The 16,259-nt window shown below is 44.3% G+C and overlaps 1 protein-coding gene across 3 annotated transcripts in view; it reads right to left on the reverse strand.

Moving 5' to 3' along the window:
* The window catches only part of NCAPD3 (non-SMC condensin II complex subunit D3), a 27,054-nt gene extending 10,816 nt beyond the window's left edge, over window positions 1-16,238 (reverse strand). For 2 of the 3 annotated variants that reach the window (XM_021375978.1, XM_021375977.1), the window contains exons 1-22: window positions 16,080-16,238; window positions 15,565-15,719; window positions 14,379-14,541; window positions 13,912-14,096; window positions 12,882-13,049; window positions 12,400-12,461; window positions 12,056-12,143; window positions 10,766-10,899; window positions 10,028-10,100; window positions 9,350-9,475; window positions 8,921-9,170; window positions 8,431-8,490; window positions 8,181-8,264; window positions 6,034-6,107; window positions 4,999-5,133; window positions 4,034-4,254; window positions 2,419-2,610; window positions 2,005-2,102; window positions 1,763-1,878; window positions 1,248-1,355; window positions 615-720; window positions 413-520 (exon numbers count right to left, since the gene is read on the reverse strand). In XM_021375978.1, the coding sequence (XP_021231653.1) occupies window positions 413-520; window positions 615-720; window positions 1,248-1,355; window positions 1,763-1,878; window positions 2,005-2,102; window positions 2,419-2,610; window positions 4,034-4,254; window positions 4,999-5,133; window positions 6,034-6,107; window positions 8,181-8,264; window positions 8,431-8,490; window positions 8,921-9,170; window positions 9,350-9,475; window positions 10,028-10,100; window positions 10,766-10,899; window positions 12,056-12,143; window positions 12,400-12,461; window positions 12,882-13,049; window positions 13,912-14,096; window positions 14,379-14,541; window positions 15,565-15,719; window positions 16,080-16,143 (2,770 nt within the window). In that variant the 5' untranslated portion in view covers window positions 16,144-16,238. Of the gene's footprint in view, window positions 1-412; window positions 521-614; window positions 721-1,247; window positions 1,356-1,762; window positions 1,879-2,004; window positions 2,103-2,418; window positions 2,611-4,033; window positions 4,255-4,998; window positions 5,134-6,033; window positions 6,108-8,180; window positions 8,265-8,430; window positions 8,491-8,920; window positions 9,171-9,349; window positions 9,476-10,027; window positions 10,101-10,765; window positions 10,900-12,055; window positions 12,144-12,399; window positions 12,462-12,881; window positions 13,050-13,911; window positions 14,097-14,378; window positions 14,542-14,886; window positions 14,921-15,564; window positions 15,720-16,079 lie in introns of those variants that run through there. The other variant, XM_021375979.1, reaches the window with a different exon arrangement.

The following is a 16,259-nucleotide window of genomic DNA, read 5'->3' on the forward strand; positions in this document are numbered from 1 at the left end:
AAGAAGCCCGGTCATTGTACTAAAGAGAATAAGTAGCTACATAAAGAAATTCTATTCTAACTGCATCAAAAGCATCATGTTTTCTTCATCCTCTGTTGAGCACCCTACTACAGATTAGAAGACCTCTCAGCAGACAGCAACCAATTCTGAGTACAAGGACAGTACTCTTCAGATATATGCTATATGGGAAAAATGCAGTAACAGATTTGAAAAAGCCTCATGGATTTATGGTTTGTGCAACTTGTTACCATGGATATTTGCATTGTTAAATGCTACGAACAGAGGCAAAACAAAGCACTGAGTGCTGCATCTATCTGTTAGAGCTGACATGAATAGAACTTGAAGCAGAGAGCAGACAAGAAGGGTGGGAATTGGATATAAGGGCACTACTCTGCTGCAGGATGATGCTTACCTAGAGTAATGAATGCATGAGCTCTGATCACTGGAGGCATGGCTGATCCTCTGAACTGGGACAGCGGCTGAGAAGCTGGGATTTCCTCACCATCAAGAGGACTGGACACTATGAAAGAATGGGTCAGGAAAGAAAACGTGCTTTCTGGGTAACAGTGTGGATTGTGAAAGGAAAATTAAAGGCAGAAGGGAAAAAGTCTCACGTTGTTCAGAAGAAGCCAGAATGGACTGGATCAAAAGAAAGATGCGTTTCTCCACTTTGGCAGGACACAGCTGTGCAGCCTCACCCAAGAGAAAGAGGTGTCTCACCTACAGAAAAAAGCAACACTGCAGACCAAAGGCAATGGCTGAGCTGCAAATTAAGGCAGCAGGAGTCAGCACGGTTACTTCCCCAAGAACAACTTAAAATTCCCCCGGTCCTTTCAAGATGACAGCAGCTAACAAACAAAAAGTGAAGCTTTGAAATAGCAATGGTGTGCGTGTTTAATACACTAAACCTCCCCCCAGCTACTAATAATGTTAAATATACCTTAAAGTATCCTATGCATCTCACAGACTTACTTTCCGAAGTACTTTCTAAAAAGCATGAGTGGAAAAGGAAGAATAAAACCACATCTTGTTAAAAACCCATGGGACATCACATCCTTAGAGCCATTTCTAAGGTATAAAACTGCTGAATGCTCCCAGGCCAATAAGGACAAGATTCCATTGCCACGTACACAAGCACATACATCAGGATTTTCCTTTGTAACAGTTACTGCCACAAACTTAATAGAATACCCATTTTGAGAACACGCACATCCTTTGACCAGCCCACAAAGGGGAAGCAAACTTACCAAGAGATCTTCTTGTAGTTGCTCTGCTCCATCCTCTTTGAGAACTATATTCGAAATATAACTTTCGCAAGTGGATATTAAATCACAAAACACTTGGTTGAGCAGTTCCTGTTCCATAATAAAACAAAATGAATCAGGCACTTTATTAGCCAAACAGAACATAGCCGTGATGCATCTCCACACATTAACCCCCAATTTGAAAATCTTTACACGTACATCATGTGTTACTAACTCTGTGCTTGGGCTCATTAAAGAGGCCTAGAAAATATATGCATCTGCACCAGCTCTCATATAGAATGACCTGAGCACATAGCATAAGCTTATAGCTTCTAAGTGGACCAAGCCTTAGAAATAGCTGATAGTGCAGCTAAAGTAGAACAGACTCGAGTGGCTGGAGCCAGATCCTCTGTATTTAGTGATACAATCAGCCAACAGACTGGAGACAGAAGCTGCCTTCAAGTCAGTCCTTATACATGTGAAACAAATTATTTTAAAAGATGCACTTTAAGTCACACCTGTGTCTTCTTTGGGATGCCCGCGTACGCACAGCAGAGTTTCTGCAGAGTTTCTACAGCTGGGCTAATCACCTCCAGGGGACACTGAAACTCCTTCAGCCAGTGCTTGATGTTATCTGAAAAGGAGATCACAGACAACACGGGTGTTTTGTAGGCCAAGGAACTGCTCGTGGAGAGCAACTCTGAGCTGGGAGACAAAACTGAACTGTGCCTTCTACTCTGCAGTTGTCAGGGCTACTCACCAATCAGCCTCTCACAGGTGCTTCTAGGGAGATGCTTTGCAACATGACTGATGACAGACAGTATATGCCCTGTAGTATCACTGCTCGTGTTCTGTTGCCTGGAAAACAGCAGAGCAGATTTATGCTTTGGAAAACCACCAAACCACAGCAGAAAAATCCATGCATCTTGGCTATGCTCTATCAAGGCAGACTTAACAAACCAAATGAAAACTCAAAAAGCTCAATGTAAAGCTTGCTGGCTGCACAAATCTGTGGGTTATTGCTTGTCCCCTAGCTGCAGCAGCCAGCTGCCTGAATAAAGAATGGTGATCTAAGCAGCACTATGTCTGTGGAAGGACAGAAAGCGCTTACTGCTCCTCATCTTTACCTCCACTTCCTCCCTGCAGAATGGAGGAGTTCAAAGCACACAAGTACCTGCTGACAGTGTACCAGGATTCGATGACCTTGGAGTAATCCAGCTTGGGTGAAGAACTTGCCACCTTAGCAAGCAACATCCAAGCTGGTACAGCATGCTCTGTTTCCACATGAGACATCACGTTATTGATGAAAGTAGAGGAGAACTTATTCTGCCGGGACCAGATATGAAAAGCTTTGTTCATGTAACAGCTGCAAGGAAGAAAGAAAAGAAAGCAAGATCAACAAGGAATGAACAACACACTCAGGGTCTTGGACACTCCTAGCAGAATCCAACACCTGTCCAGGATCCACTGTGAAACATAAAGGTGCCATCATGTTGCATTCCTTCTACTCAGAAGATGCCAGGATTTCTGCTCTACATTTTATTGTTGCTCACTCTTTCAACTAGCAGTTCTGATGGCCACAGTGGTGGCCTGAAGCACTACAGTCCTGGCATGAACACGTCTATCAGACAGAGGAACCAGTATCAGAACAAATCAAGAAAATATTTCAACAGCCTGTACCAAAGGCTTCCTAGGAGTTTTTATTTAACATCCGTAATGGGACAACACCAGTTGCATCCTTCTGTTTAACCCTAGCTTCCCATTTCACACTGACAGAGCTCTAAGACTTATCAAGCTGCAAGGTACTCCAAGGTCATGAAGTAAAGGTGCCATGAATCTTCAAACTGTGTCATAAAATAGCCCAAATTAGAGCACTGGCAGTTTTACAGATTGGCAAGGCAGCACAACCAGTATCTCATTTTCTATTTCTGAGCTATTATGCCCTGTTGACTAATAAACATCCAGCTGTCTTTAATCAACGTTGCGTCCTTGTCATACTATATTAGCCCATTTCTCCTGCTTCATCCCACAGCATTCTGCAAAAGGCAGAATCGTTCTATTTGTCATAAGACAAGTAACATATTGTGCAGCAGAATTAATAAGCAGAGATCTTCTCCTCTCCCTCTATAGCCTCTCTTACTTCTGTCATCAGAACACCTCCATTTAACGTTCATGCTGCTACCAGCACATCAAGAATAGCAAGTGACATTCCTGTGTATGAACACCAGAGTTCAGGGAGACCTCACAGGTAACAAGAAGAGCAAATCAAAACACTCAGCACAAAGCAAAACCTCCCTCCTCTCACCAGCTGCTGATGTGCGTGTTTGACAGCTCCTGTGTCCCAGGAACTGGCAGAGCAACGCAGGCAGCTCACAGCATGACAGCTGCCACCTCTAGAGCAACGTGCACTTTCATTGCCTGCTTCAAGCTAAGAGTTCAAATAGCTTTAAAAAAAACACACAATAAATTTAGCTTTTTGCCCTTGTGCTATAGGTGGCATGTGCATTTAAACAATACGTAAACTATGACACTTAATGTTCTGTGGTCACACAGGGAAAGGGAGAGCTGAGAACATAAGCCCACGCTTGTATCTTAGTCCTCTGGTCACTAAGCCATTTCCTACTGTAAAGGAAAAGCTGCGTGTTCTAATAGGATTAAAAGTTTAATAAAATAATCTGGATTTTGTCCACGAATGTCAAGATAATAAAGGCAACAAAGAGATCCAGTGCACTGCACGAGGGGGTGCTTTGGAAACAGAAGAGCCCACAAGGAAGGGCAGCCATCCTCACCTCAGCTCCTGGCTCCCCGAAGTCAGCAGCGTAAGAAGATCCCATGCCAGCACCTGCTTTTCATCTTCCCTCCTGAATTTGTTGTAATGCTTTATGTGTTGCAACAGGATCTGATCAAGGCATTCCAAGGCCTTTTCTTGAACAGAACTTTCGGAGTCCATCACAACAGGCACAACTCCAGTCAACCACGCCTTGCGCACCAGGACGTCATCGTGCTGGGACTGAGACACACACACTGTGTTAGAAACACCTCTGAGTTATGATGTGCTCCTATATAAGCACAGGTAAGAGCAGCAAAAGCCCAGAAACCTTTATTTTACAAGTTAAATAAATGAATCTAAATTACAATTAGACAGCCCACTGCTCAACTGGTGGCATGACGTGGCAGCACATGGGATAAGAGAACATATTTCCCTGGCAGCAAAAAGTACAGATTGTGTCTATGACCAAGCTACCTGGGACAAAGTACTGCAATACTTTGTTTTGAAACCCAATAAATAACTGAGAGTATTGCAATAAAACAGCACTGCAGATGATTTAACACTAAAACCAGAGGGTTTTGATTAATACAAACCTTATGCTCCATGACTAAGCTACCAAACCTTTGAGAATAAATAGAAGGAAAAACATTACAGTGCCATCATCAACATGCTACACCTCAGCAAAGTGATTCAGAGTTTTTTTTTTTTCTTAAATTTCAGAAGGACACCAACATAAACATCTCTTCCATGACACACAGATCAACAGGCAGGAGAATAAGTGTTTCCAGCAGCTGAAAGCATCCTACATAAATGGCAAGCATGTGCAAGTCATGGCTTCCAAGTCAAAAATATAATCAAAAGATGTATAAATTTAAGCAGCCATAAAATGAAATCTGGTGAATGGACAAGTGATCTGCCCGTGCCCTCATCCTCTTAACCTACACTTCAGGTGTGGCTAAGGATTGGGGGTATTCTCCTCCTCACCTCGAGGAGCTCTGTTACAGACTGCAAGGCCTGCTTCCGCACGGAGACAGCGGGGTCCCGGCAGCGATCCTGAAGAGTGGACAGATCTTCTGCAGTGCAAGGGATTGCTTTGTGCTTCAGGAGGTTCGTGAAAACCTGGAAGTCAAACGTCAGCATAACTTCGTTGGGAACGCAGGCCAGGAGCACCGGGTAATGAATCAAAAATAAATTAAATCTCAAATTTAAGTCAACGGGGAATAGAAGGCATCTCACTGAAAGTGAAGCATAACATTAATAATTTCTAAGCACTGGGCAGAACTCGGTACAGAATGCTAAGAGAACATCTCTTCAGTCATTCACGTTTTGCAAGAGAATTCTGCACTGAGTCAACGCCACAATTTCCCCTTGAAGATGATGTTTCTCTTGTTATGAAATGGTCTTTCACCTGCCAGTAAGAGGGAAAAGAATTGAAAACCTCACAACAACAGTCAGAAACCCTTCACCTGAGGAGCTCAAATCAGGATGGGGACCAGAGGGGAAGAACTAGGGGAAGGACTAACAGGGAGAAAGGCAGTCAACAACTGATGCTTATTTTATAAAACAGTGAAATCTACATTGAGGAAGATCCCTTTAAAAGCTCATAACTTCATTAAAAAATTGAGCAAGAAGAAAAGCAATGCATCCCCCCAAAAGATGCTAGATATAGTCCTAGCTCCTTGCTAACAAGGTGGAAATAAACAAAGCACTTGGTTTATAAGGAAGTCACTTCAGTTAAATACCTATTGACATTTGGAAAGAGGCCCTTTTTCTAAATGATGGAACAAGTGAAAGCCAGCAAAAGAGTACTAGAACATTTCTTCTTCCTTGCATTATTTACTTATCAAGAACTAGCAAAAATGACCTTTTTAAGGACTGAATGCACTCAGTGGGAATAGCAAGAAGCTACAGCTGGGCAAACTTACACACAGCTCGCTGCAGTACTACAGCTTAATTATTTGTTCCAGTGGCATTCTGTGTAATCACGCAGAACAAGAAATCATGCAAAGAGCACCGTACCTGGAGAGCAGATTTCCTCACAGTGGTTTTCTCATCCCCAGCTCTCAGTCTCAGCATGGCCATGATTTTCTTTCCTATCCAAAGCCAGGATAAATAGAAGTTATTACAGCCACCCAGACAGACCTCCCCCAGTAGCACTTTGCAGGGCTCAGGTTGTTGCCCTTTCAGGAAGGCTGAGAGCACAACAACAACTAACAGAAAGAATGTGGGTTCTCCTTTGCAGCTGCCATTCTGACAGGAGGAAAAAAATTCCAAGTTCTTTCATTTTGAAAATAAACCATGGGACATACCACAAAAATATAGCGATATACAGAATCATTTGATACACAGAACAAGAAATAAGCTATAATCTCCAACCCATTTGTTTCTTTATGTAGTAGATGTCAGGCTACCTTCAAAGCTGGAAAGTAAGATTTCCTAAGAACATCTCGAACTCCCAAATTCTGAGATTTGTTACTTTGAGAGAGATTCATCTGGATATCCACCATGATGCCATTAAGAGAAAGGCTTCGTCACTGGGAACTAACCAAATGGAAGGTCTAAAAGTAGGCTTCTTCACCCAAGGAAGCCAGGGGATTTCGATCTGCATGACTAGTACTTCCTTAACGGGCAGGTAACCGCAACTGCGTCTTTCTCCCGAGAATAGCTTGACAGAAAAAGCACACAACCTTTTCTCTGCAAGACTTTGCCAAGAAAGCAGTCACGCTCTTGTGAAGGTGACCAAACCTGTTAAAATGAACAACCTTGGCCAGCTGTCATGGATTTCTATCCATAGTGGCACAGGAAAAAAAAACACCAAATAAACTCTGAGTTCTAAATGGCTGAGAACTAGCAAGGGAATAGAGTGTTCATAGGCTGACAGGCACTGCATATTCTGTAGAGTATACTTCACCCTGCAGATTATCCCTACCGTTCTTATCTTTGCCCTTGTGCATTTAGCAAGTTCTGAATATCCTCAGTGAAGATTTATTTTTGCTTCTAAAATACAAGCTGTTTGGTCTCCACAGAAGTGCAAAATTAGCACAGGCAGAAGCCAAACAAGCGTGTGCCAGACAGCTTTGCTAATGCACCTTGACTGGCTCTGAGAAGCCTGCTTTTCAGCTATCCTCTTGAGCTGCAGACGGCCCTTTTTCATCCAATCCTTTGCTTAATTTGTTTTGCCAAGTGCCAAGCGTACGCTCAGCTGGGTATCAGATACAAAAGCAGGCATCCTCTGCCACACAGAGCCTGCAACTGAACAGGGAATACACAATACCTTTAGTGGCCTGGAGGATATTTCTATCTTAGAGAGCAGATTAATGAAATTTATCAGCAAAGTGTTTTGAAAGAAAGCTTTCAATAGAGAAGATAGGAGCCTGGTTCATGAAGATACGGAGAGAGATCCCACACGAAGAGCAGCACGAGGAATGTAACAAAGACACAAACGCAGGATGCGAGCTAAGCAGTAAATTGAGTTGTCAGCAGTTCAAGAGAGGTGAATAGCAAGAACTGAGAGCAAAGACACAGGCAGAGGCCTAAATGCGAGGCCTTCACGTAGAAAAGGAAGAGATTCAATGAAATATCATGGCCCTGAAAGCCAACTTTTGTGCTGATTTCACACCATTAAGAAATTAGAAGCAGCAGATTGACATTGCACGTCAGTCCATTTAACCTCACACTTTGCTTTTAACATCAGCCAATACCTGGTGCTGCAGAGAATTAAATTCTTCCCTGTGTAGCAGTGCCAGTCAAAGGTGCTGCGTTTTATGCAGCAAAAATATATTAGCTCTTTGTGCACTGAAGCAAGAGGTTTAATTACCCTTAAATCTTTGGAGTTACAAGTACTACATCCCACATCAATTACCATCCTTTTGGGAAAGTAGAAGTTATCTGCTTTCCAATGAGTGTTGCTACCACATTAGTGTTCATTAGTACAAATGAACACCACTATTTCACAATTAAATGCATTTTCCAGATTCAAGTGGAAATGGCATTCCTTTACAGCCAGCACTTCCACCCCCTTCATCACCCGTAAGTGTTTGTTAACAGAGCTACAGAAACACCTCTCCACTCTTTGAGAAACAGACAGCGAATGAACTTCAGAAAATAGAATTTCAATTGAAGTTCTGAAAAAGCTTTCTCAAAAGGCTGGTGTAATTCTGACGTACCATCAAGCACGGGAGCATCGCTGCTGCTCGGCAGCTCAATGGTTCTGAAAGTTGGCAGGGTCTTCAGTGGATGGTTGGACGTAGCTGAAAGAAAAGTTAAAAGCTTAAGACTAAAAAAAGGCGTACGTTCACTCAGCAACATGACTCACTATTAAATGAGTGATGCCCCACGTTTTATGGATACACGTATTTATAGAAAACAGCATGCCAAGAAAAGCCTGAGACTTATTGTAAGAGAATGACTCCGTACCTTCTTCACTGAGCAAACTCACACTGTTTGTGTTTGCTTCCAAGTGTGCATGGTCACAGCCTGCCAACAAGAAAGAAAAAAAGAAATTAAACGAATCGTTTTCACTCAGCATATTCTGTCACTCTGATTTTTTTTCCCAGGCAAGTGATCTAACCAGGATGCTGCATGCACGCCTCTGAACTGTGCCATCTGGCCCTTACCAAACCTGAGGGAGCTCAGAACGCCAATCACAAAGAAACGAATTTAGCAGAGGCAAAAGGCAACTCAAGATTTAATCAGCCCTCTGACAAAAATCAACCTTTTTCTAGTTGTACCACATTTAGAGCACGTACACAAAATAAACACCTTCCAAACGTAAGGCTACAAGGAAGACTCACCTGTTACTTCCCTTTATGAGAAATACCAAGGGTACTCTGTGCAGGTATTAAAGATCCTGACAACTAGTTCTACAAGAAATATTTCATCCACGTAATTTATCAATAACACTTACTTTGCAACAAGTCCTGGATACTATCCAAAGTAGCAGCAGCTTTCATTTCCAGACAGTGGGCAAAACAGCTCAGAGCTTTGCTACGAACTACGGGTGCTCTGTCTGAACACCGCCCGAACACCATGACCTGGACTAAGAACTTGTGCTCCAGAAACTTCTGGCGATCCAGCGACAAGGAGGAGTCCAAGTTCCTCTCTGGCACATCCAACAAAGCTAAAGCTACATCCAGTGCAAACACTCGGTAGGAAATCTGAAAAAAATAAGTGCACGAGGTGCTTTGTTAGTGTGGAAAAAGACACAGGTATCGCCTACTCAGCTCACCTGCCTCTAGCTATAAGCAATGACAATGCTATTTGGGACTGATCCCAAACTTGCCATCTCCAAAGTACTACTGCAGCTGAAGGCAGGACATTAAGGAGATGTACTTACTTTTGTGTGGAGCGAGTATTTATAAAGCCAAGCAATGAAATCAGCAAACTCTGTACATGGGAGTTTATTCAGCAAGTTCACCAAGGCCTGTGCAGCATACGTGCGATACTCAGCCTTATCCGGGACCTGAAAAGCAAGAGCAGTCGTACCCTGTGATATTCCAACGCTCTGTCCCAGAAGCCAGGAAGGTGTCATAGGTCTTAAGAGAAATATTTATTTGATGGGGCAATATGGCACATTCAGCAATCACTGGGATAACAATCCCAGCTCCCAGGACAAATTCCCTATAGCAAAGGTGGAGCTTGGATTAAATCCAGAGGCAGTGTTTCTGTATGGCAGTCCAGACAGCTACCTGAGCAAAGAGCTCTCATCATCCTCATTTCCCCCTACTAACAGTGTTAAAAGCAACTGCACATTTAGGAAAGGTGAGAAGCGGGGCACAAATAATTGTAATTGAGGTGGGGCAGTACCAGCATTCTCCTAGGATGTGGCAGGATTAAGATATCTGAAAATTCTGATAAACAGACAACACGATCAAGCTGTCACCACATTTGCTACCAAGGAAAATCTTCTCCTTTCCCTCAAGAAATTAGGAAATGGATTTCCTAATTACTACACATACTGCAGTGTATCCTCACTTCAGTTCCTCAGCCCAAGAGACACCAAAGCTTGGCATACCTTGGTGCAGATATGCTGCAGTAATATTCGAAGAACAGGAAAGGCGACTTCCTTCAGCTCCTCTACTATTGAACTGCACAGAAGAAAAACAAGCACGTTTAAGCAAGGCTGTTTTTTTCTAACAGAGCAAAAATCAAGCACAGGACATTCCTTTTGAAACTCGTTTTGAAAGTCAGGAGGAGGGCATATTGTGGAATCAGGAGTGCTAGTGCAGGAGACACGGTCAGAGAGCAGACCTTGCTTTCTGCACTAACCTGACATTGCAGGCAGAAAACAATTCTCCCAATACTTTTCTACAAGTAGAAGGCAATATGAAAAGCTGCTTTATTCTCAGTCTATTAATTGAACGCTGTCTGGGGATCTCTACACAAACTGTGTTTTTGAACAACACGGATCCTCACACTGGGGAATAACAGACAAAGGCAAAACATATCCTTAAGCAAGAGACAGCAAAGAGCTAAAGAGAAGCGACCTGCATGTTAATACAAAGCAAAACACAGAAGGTGTGACCCTCCACTCACTGTCACTTCACTGTCTAGCAGCTCCTTATTTCCCCTCCAACAGCAAGCTCAGTAGTTTTCCGTTAAAGAAATTTTAATTAAACCTTAATTGCACAAACAACATCAAAGTCATTCTCAGTTTGTCTCATCCCTTTATCAACCAAAGAGTAAAGCAAAGGCAGCCAGAAGAAAGAGCAAACCTACCCAGGAAGGGTAGTGCCAGAGCTTTGTACTTCACCTGATGAATTTTACAGCCTGATTCCTGGCACTGATCACAGCTGATGTGATTGCAAGGACTGCGTGCCTGGAACCTGCACCACCTTCCACCATAAGAATGACACTGAGGATCCGTTGGAAGACACAGCGAAGGATCTGGAAGGAAAAGGTTATCTCCAGGTTCATCTCCAGCAGCAGCAGAGCAGATAGATCAGCATTCTTCACCCTGTTTACAAACTAACTCTGAACCAAACAATAGCACCTGATGAAGTATGACCTCTGGCAGAGTAACACAGGGAGAACCCAATTAATAGAAGAAACATCTTCCCTAGTGTGTTTTACCACCACATGCATGTGAACATCTGGAGTTTCCTCCCTGCCACACTTCTGGGACCACAGCACGCCTCACCATCCTGACTCACTGAGCAGCCTAACAGGAGAGACAGGGAAGATGCCGTGGGTCTGAAAGAGAGAGCTATTAGATCTCCTTCATACTACAAAAGTAAGCCATTCTGAAAAGCTGCACTGAGAAACTGAGGTGGTTGAAACACACAGGTTTCCTGGCTGCTGAAGCTGAGCAGCTGCTAAGGCAAGCACATCAGGTTAGCATGTACTCAGCTCCAGGCTTTCTCGACTAGATGGCCAACAACACCCTAGTTTGCTAGCTCCAAACTAGTTCAGATGGGATTATGCTGATTCCAAAGCACAGCAGCAGTCACACCCACAGTTCAAAAGCCCCATCTCCTAAGAGCAGCACGCAGATAAGCAGGAGATGACACAGCGCGCTTGATAATTTAACAAAATAAAAATGTAAAGCTGCAGACAGATTTCTGGTAGAACTGGATGTTGCATGACAACATAATATTCTCCGAATTAGCATCAGCCCTGCTTACAATTACTTGAGCATAACACTTCCCTAGGTCCCATCATGCTTCACTGCACAATCCAAAGCCACAGCAGTGCTGGAGCTCCACCTAGCAGGGAACAAGAGAACTCCAGGCAAAGGCAGCACCCTGGAATTCTCTCTGATTCTGGGATCTAATGCCACTGCAGCTGTTCTTTGTTTTCAGTTCACTTGGCAAGAGTCACTAAAGCACAGAACATAATGCACTTGAAATGCATCATCCTACAAGTCAAAGAAATGAGCACCGGGGTAGAAAAAAGCATCTTGTCATTGACCCAAACATGCACACACACACGTAGAAGTAATGTAAAATAAAACTATGCAAGCTAAGCAACATGCAGAGAACAATAGAAACATCTACTTTTCAATGGAGCAGTGAGAACTCCAAAGATTCTGCCCAAATTTTACCTCATTTTCTGTGCCGTGTAGAGGGGAACACAGTAACCACAGTCCATGGTAGGCCAGCTCAGGGACGTTCTTGGCATGAGTAATATTCCTAAACAAAGGAAGGCAAAGAGATATCTTCATCTCTCATGAGAGAACGTTTACTACAACTGAATGTGGTCACTGACTGGAAAACATTCAATATTCACTAAATGGTGTTTACTGTTAGCTAGGTGGAACACATTCTAATTATCTCGAGTAAAAGAAATCAATGCTTTCATTTCGGTATAAGCAAGATAATAACAACACAAGCATCGAGGGCTTTACTTTCTAAAGCAGTATTTAAACAGGCAGAATTAATTGCTCACATTGTTGCTGAAAACTCAAACTCACGTTGCACTGGCTCAAAGTTTGTCATTTCAACAAAAGTCTGCAAGGAAAGAAAGCCAAACTTAGCTAATTCATGTGAGGAGAAGTTGTGCAGGTCTGCTTGGATGCCAGAACACACAGAACATGAGCCTCTCTAACTTTGATATCACAGCCCCTCAGTTAAAGCAGAATACAAGCAGACCCCAAAGCCCACAGGCTCAATACGCTGCATCTCTTCCCCAGCTATAGAGAGGGTTATCACCTTATAATGGAAGACTAACTGCCCAGCTGGCAACAGCCAGCAAATGCTAAGCACAAGGGACAGCCACAGAGCAGGCATGCTGCCTGAGGTTGATAAAGAGCAGCTATGCAGGGGAGCAGCTTGGGAAAGGCAGCACTGCCCATGCTCCGTGGCCATGCAGTGCTCTGCACTGCCTGTTTGTGCTGGGGACATAACACTCTGCTCAAGGAATCTTATTACCTGCAGGCAGTTCTGGAAGCACTGAGGTTTCTCTTTTAGGGAGAACTTAGGTAGAAACCTTAAGAAGTTTTTCAAAAGAAGAAAGGTTGCTTTGCGAACTTGAAGAAGATCATCTGTTGAGAAGTACACATTCTCAAGATCCTCTTCCTCCTCCTCCTCTTCAAATATCTACCAATACAGATGGAAGAGGTAAGAGAAACAGAATCATCCTATCCCGCAGCAGTGACCGACCTCTTTTGCACATTTTGGCGTCTCGCAGAATTCCCAGGCTAGGTCCTGCAATACTTCATATCCAAAACTCTAAGTCTTTTCCTTCAGATCAACATAATAAAGTAATATCACTTAGTAATGGCAAAACAAACAGACAAAAGGATGAAAGTTAGATACGAGAAAGCTCCAGCAGAGCTTATTCTCATTCCAAAGGTTTTAAAGGAGAAAGTCCATCAGAACCAGAGACAGCTATCTCAGTTCTAATCTGACACCTGGAAATTCAGCCCAAAGTAATTTCCCTTCTGTCTACTCCCTTGCTTGCTGTGAGCCTGGGGTGCTGATGTTCTCTCAGGATTTTTGATGTGTAATCCTCAGTTCCACTTAAAAAAAAAACAAACCCACACGAACACCAGAACTGTCAGCTGAGTACAGCTGACCCTTAATGCCCCACCAGTAAGGAAACTCAACTGCCATTTGCAACCTTGTTGACTCTCTTGAAGATTATATAAATTAGTTTCTCCCTTTGCTACTGAGCAGCCTAACAATATGCCACAGCCAAACAAGCTTTATTTTTCTATTATTACTCAGCAGCCAAAGAACTGCAGCTGATGTTGAATCATCAGACCTCTAGAAATTCCTAGTAATAGGTGGGGGGATCAAGAGCATGGATTAACTGCTGAATAAAAAGTTAAGAGGAAAACAACCAAAAAAAGGGCTAAGAAAGTGAGGAAAAGTATCACACTGACCTAGAACTGAAATAGCTTGCCATGATTTGCTCGCTAACAGAGATTTGTATCTGAAGATTACACAAACATCTTACACTGGAGTTGCCATTCCTGTTTGCCATTCCTTTTCTTCTATTTCTTCTTGCATTGGTCTGAGAGCTTTCAGCATGCATCTTCTTTCTCTTCCTCATCACATTTTGTCCCTGAAGCCAGCATTTCGTCAGGGTTTGAAGACATTTATCAAACATCACATCATGAAACATCTGATGAGCTATACTGCCTGTCCAGAAAAGGAAACATGAGCTATCTTCTGGACACAAAGAGCATCAAATCATCTGGCCATCTCTCCACGTGCTTTTCCAGTGAAGGAGATGGCCAAAACAAAGGCACTGTCCTGGCAGCCCAAGGAAGTTCAGGAGAAGACAAAAAAGACTTATTTTCCAACAAAGCCAGACAGCACCAGGTTGTACAACCAGCAGTGACACTCCCCAGTGGGGTCACCACCCTTCCAAGAATCAACAACGCTTTATTAAGCAATAAGGAGGTGAATCCCTTCACTCACCTGGGATTTCAAGCAGTAAGAAGTACAACCCAGCTGCATGGAGAGCATAAACCCTCTGCTGTGCATTAGCTCGTTTATTCAGGCCTGCTTGGACAAAGTGGTGCCACACAGCCACAAGGGCGTTACGAGAGAGGTTGTTTTCAACAAACAAGCGCCAGATATTCTAAAGCAAAATACAAGAACAATAGTAAGAAATCCAACAAGAATGTAGCTCTCTACAAAGATACCCACACAGGAAAGACCTTAATTAAAAAAGGTCATCATGAGATGCAATGCTGACTGCAAGAAAAATGTTCATTCACAGATCAGACTACTTTTAAAAAAGTTACTATAGTTCTCTGAAATAAGCAAAACCATACAAAAAATTCCTTCCCTGTGTATAATGCTATAATATGATGGAAAGCACAGCAATAATAGTGGGGTGGCACAGTCGTTAGCCACAGCAAACAAGGACAAGCTCAAATGCAGCAGCCACGGACACAGAAAAAAAGGAAGAAAGCTTGCTTACCTTCAGAAGGCCTCAGGTAGGTAGGGATCTCCAGCAAGATCTCCTTGCCTCCACTGCCAACCCTTAAATGAGGTCTGGGAGGGGTGGATCCTGGCTCCACCCCTTCAAACAACCAAGGGCAATGCAAGCAACCGAACCCCCCCGGGCCGGCCCCGCCCGCCCAACAAGGGCCCCATCACTGCTTCAAGCTGTGACTTAGCATTTCTGCTACACACGTGTTAGAACGCACAGGCAGAATATAAGAAATTCAGCTAAAGGATGCACAGAATGCTTTCTCATGCTCTATTGTAAATGTTCCTGTGAGCTATACCATGGCAAGACATTTCCTTAGCAGCAATCATTTTAACAGTTGTCACTACAACAAGCCACAGAAGAGGGCTGCTCCGAAAATAATGCCTCCTATTTTATTACATCGGCCCACAACGTCAGAGGCAGACGGTGGTGGTATGGCTGCAGCGGCTGAACCTTCCCACTAGTAATTCCAATAAGCTGTGTTTGTATATATATCTAACATGGCAACTGGCTCCATCAAAAACATTCTGGTGCATGTGTCAGATGAGAGTCTTATGGCGCAGCCCTAGAATATCTCTGTAAAATTCAAGACACGATAAATTGAGCAACAGAAAAGCACAGGGCCTCTGCTGAGCAGCACAGCCCGGTGTCACCCATCAGCCTCACCCCTCTGCTCTTGTCATTCCCAGTGGCAAACGGTGTGAGCGCACAGTACAGAGAAGTGAAGGCGCCCAGCCCATCCTCCGTGATCTCCTCCTCGATGCGGGGATCCAGCGGCTCTGTGTCTGTGAAATCCAGGTCCCAGACCGTGCTCACCCACACTGGGAGAAAAGAATGGGCTTAAGTAAATCAGCCGGGCAGTGCTCAAACTCTTCAAAGGACGCTTCCAAACGAACGGGGAGCACAGCGGTGACAGCAGCCACGCCGAGCCCCGCAGGCCGAGCCGTGCCAGGAGGGCAGCGGTACCAGCCCGCCCGCAGCTCCCCCTCAGCGCTCACTGCGGGAACGAGGCCCAGAGGCCGCAGACACCGCCCTGAGACACCGCCACCCCGCACGCAGCCCTTCCCATTTCCCCTCACGGTAATGCCCGACTCCCGCAGCGCTTTCCCTTCCCCCCGTGGGGCCGCTCCAAGCTCCCAACCCGCAGCCGTTACCCCTCCGTCCCAGTACCACCCGCTCACCATCACGGACGTCCCGCAGCCGCCACTCCGCCAAAGCGCGCGACACTTCACAATCCGCCGCCATCGCGCCGCCGCGCAGCGCTTCGAACCGACCAATCGCGCGCCGCCTCCCGCGGCAGCCAATCCCTGCGCCTCCGCCCTCAGCGCGCCTGCGCGCTGCGCGCACCGGAAGCGCGACAC

This window comes from Numida meleagris, chromosome 23, assembly GCF_002078875.1.
Source record: "Numida meleagris isolate 19003 breed g44 Domestic line chromosome 23, NumMel1.0, whole genome shotgun sequence".
NCBI lineage: Eukaryota > Metazoa > Chordata > Aves > Galliformes > Numididae > Numida > Numida meleagris.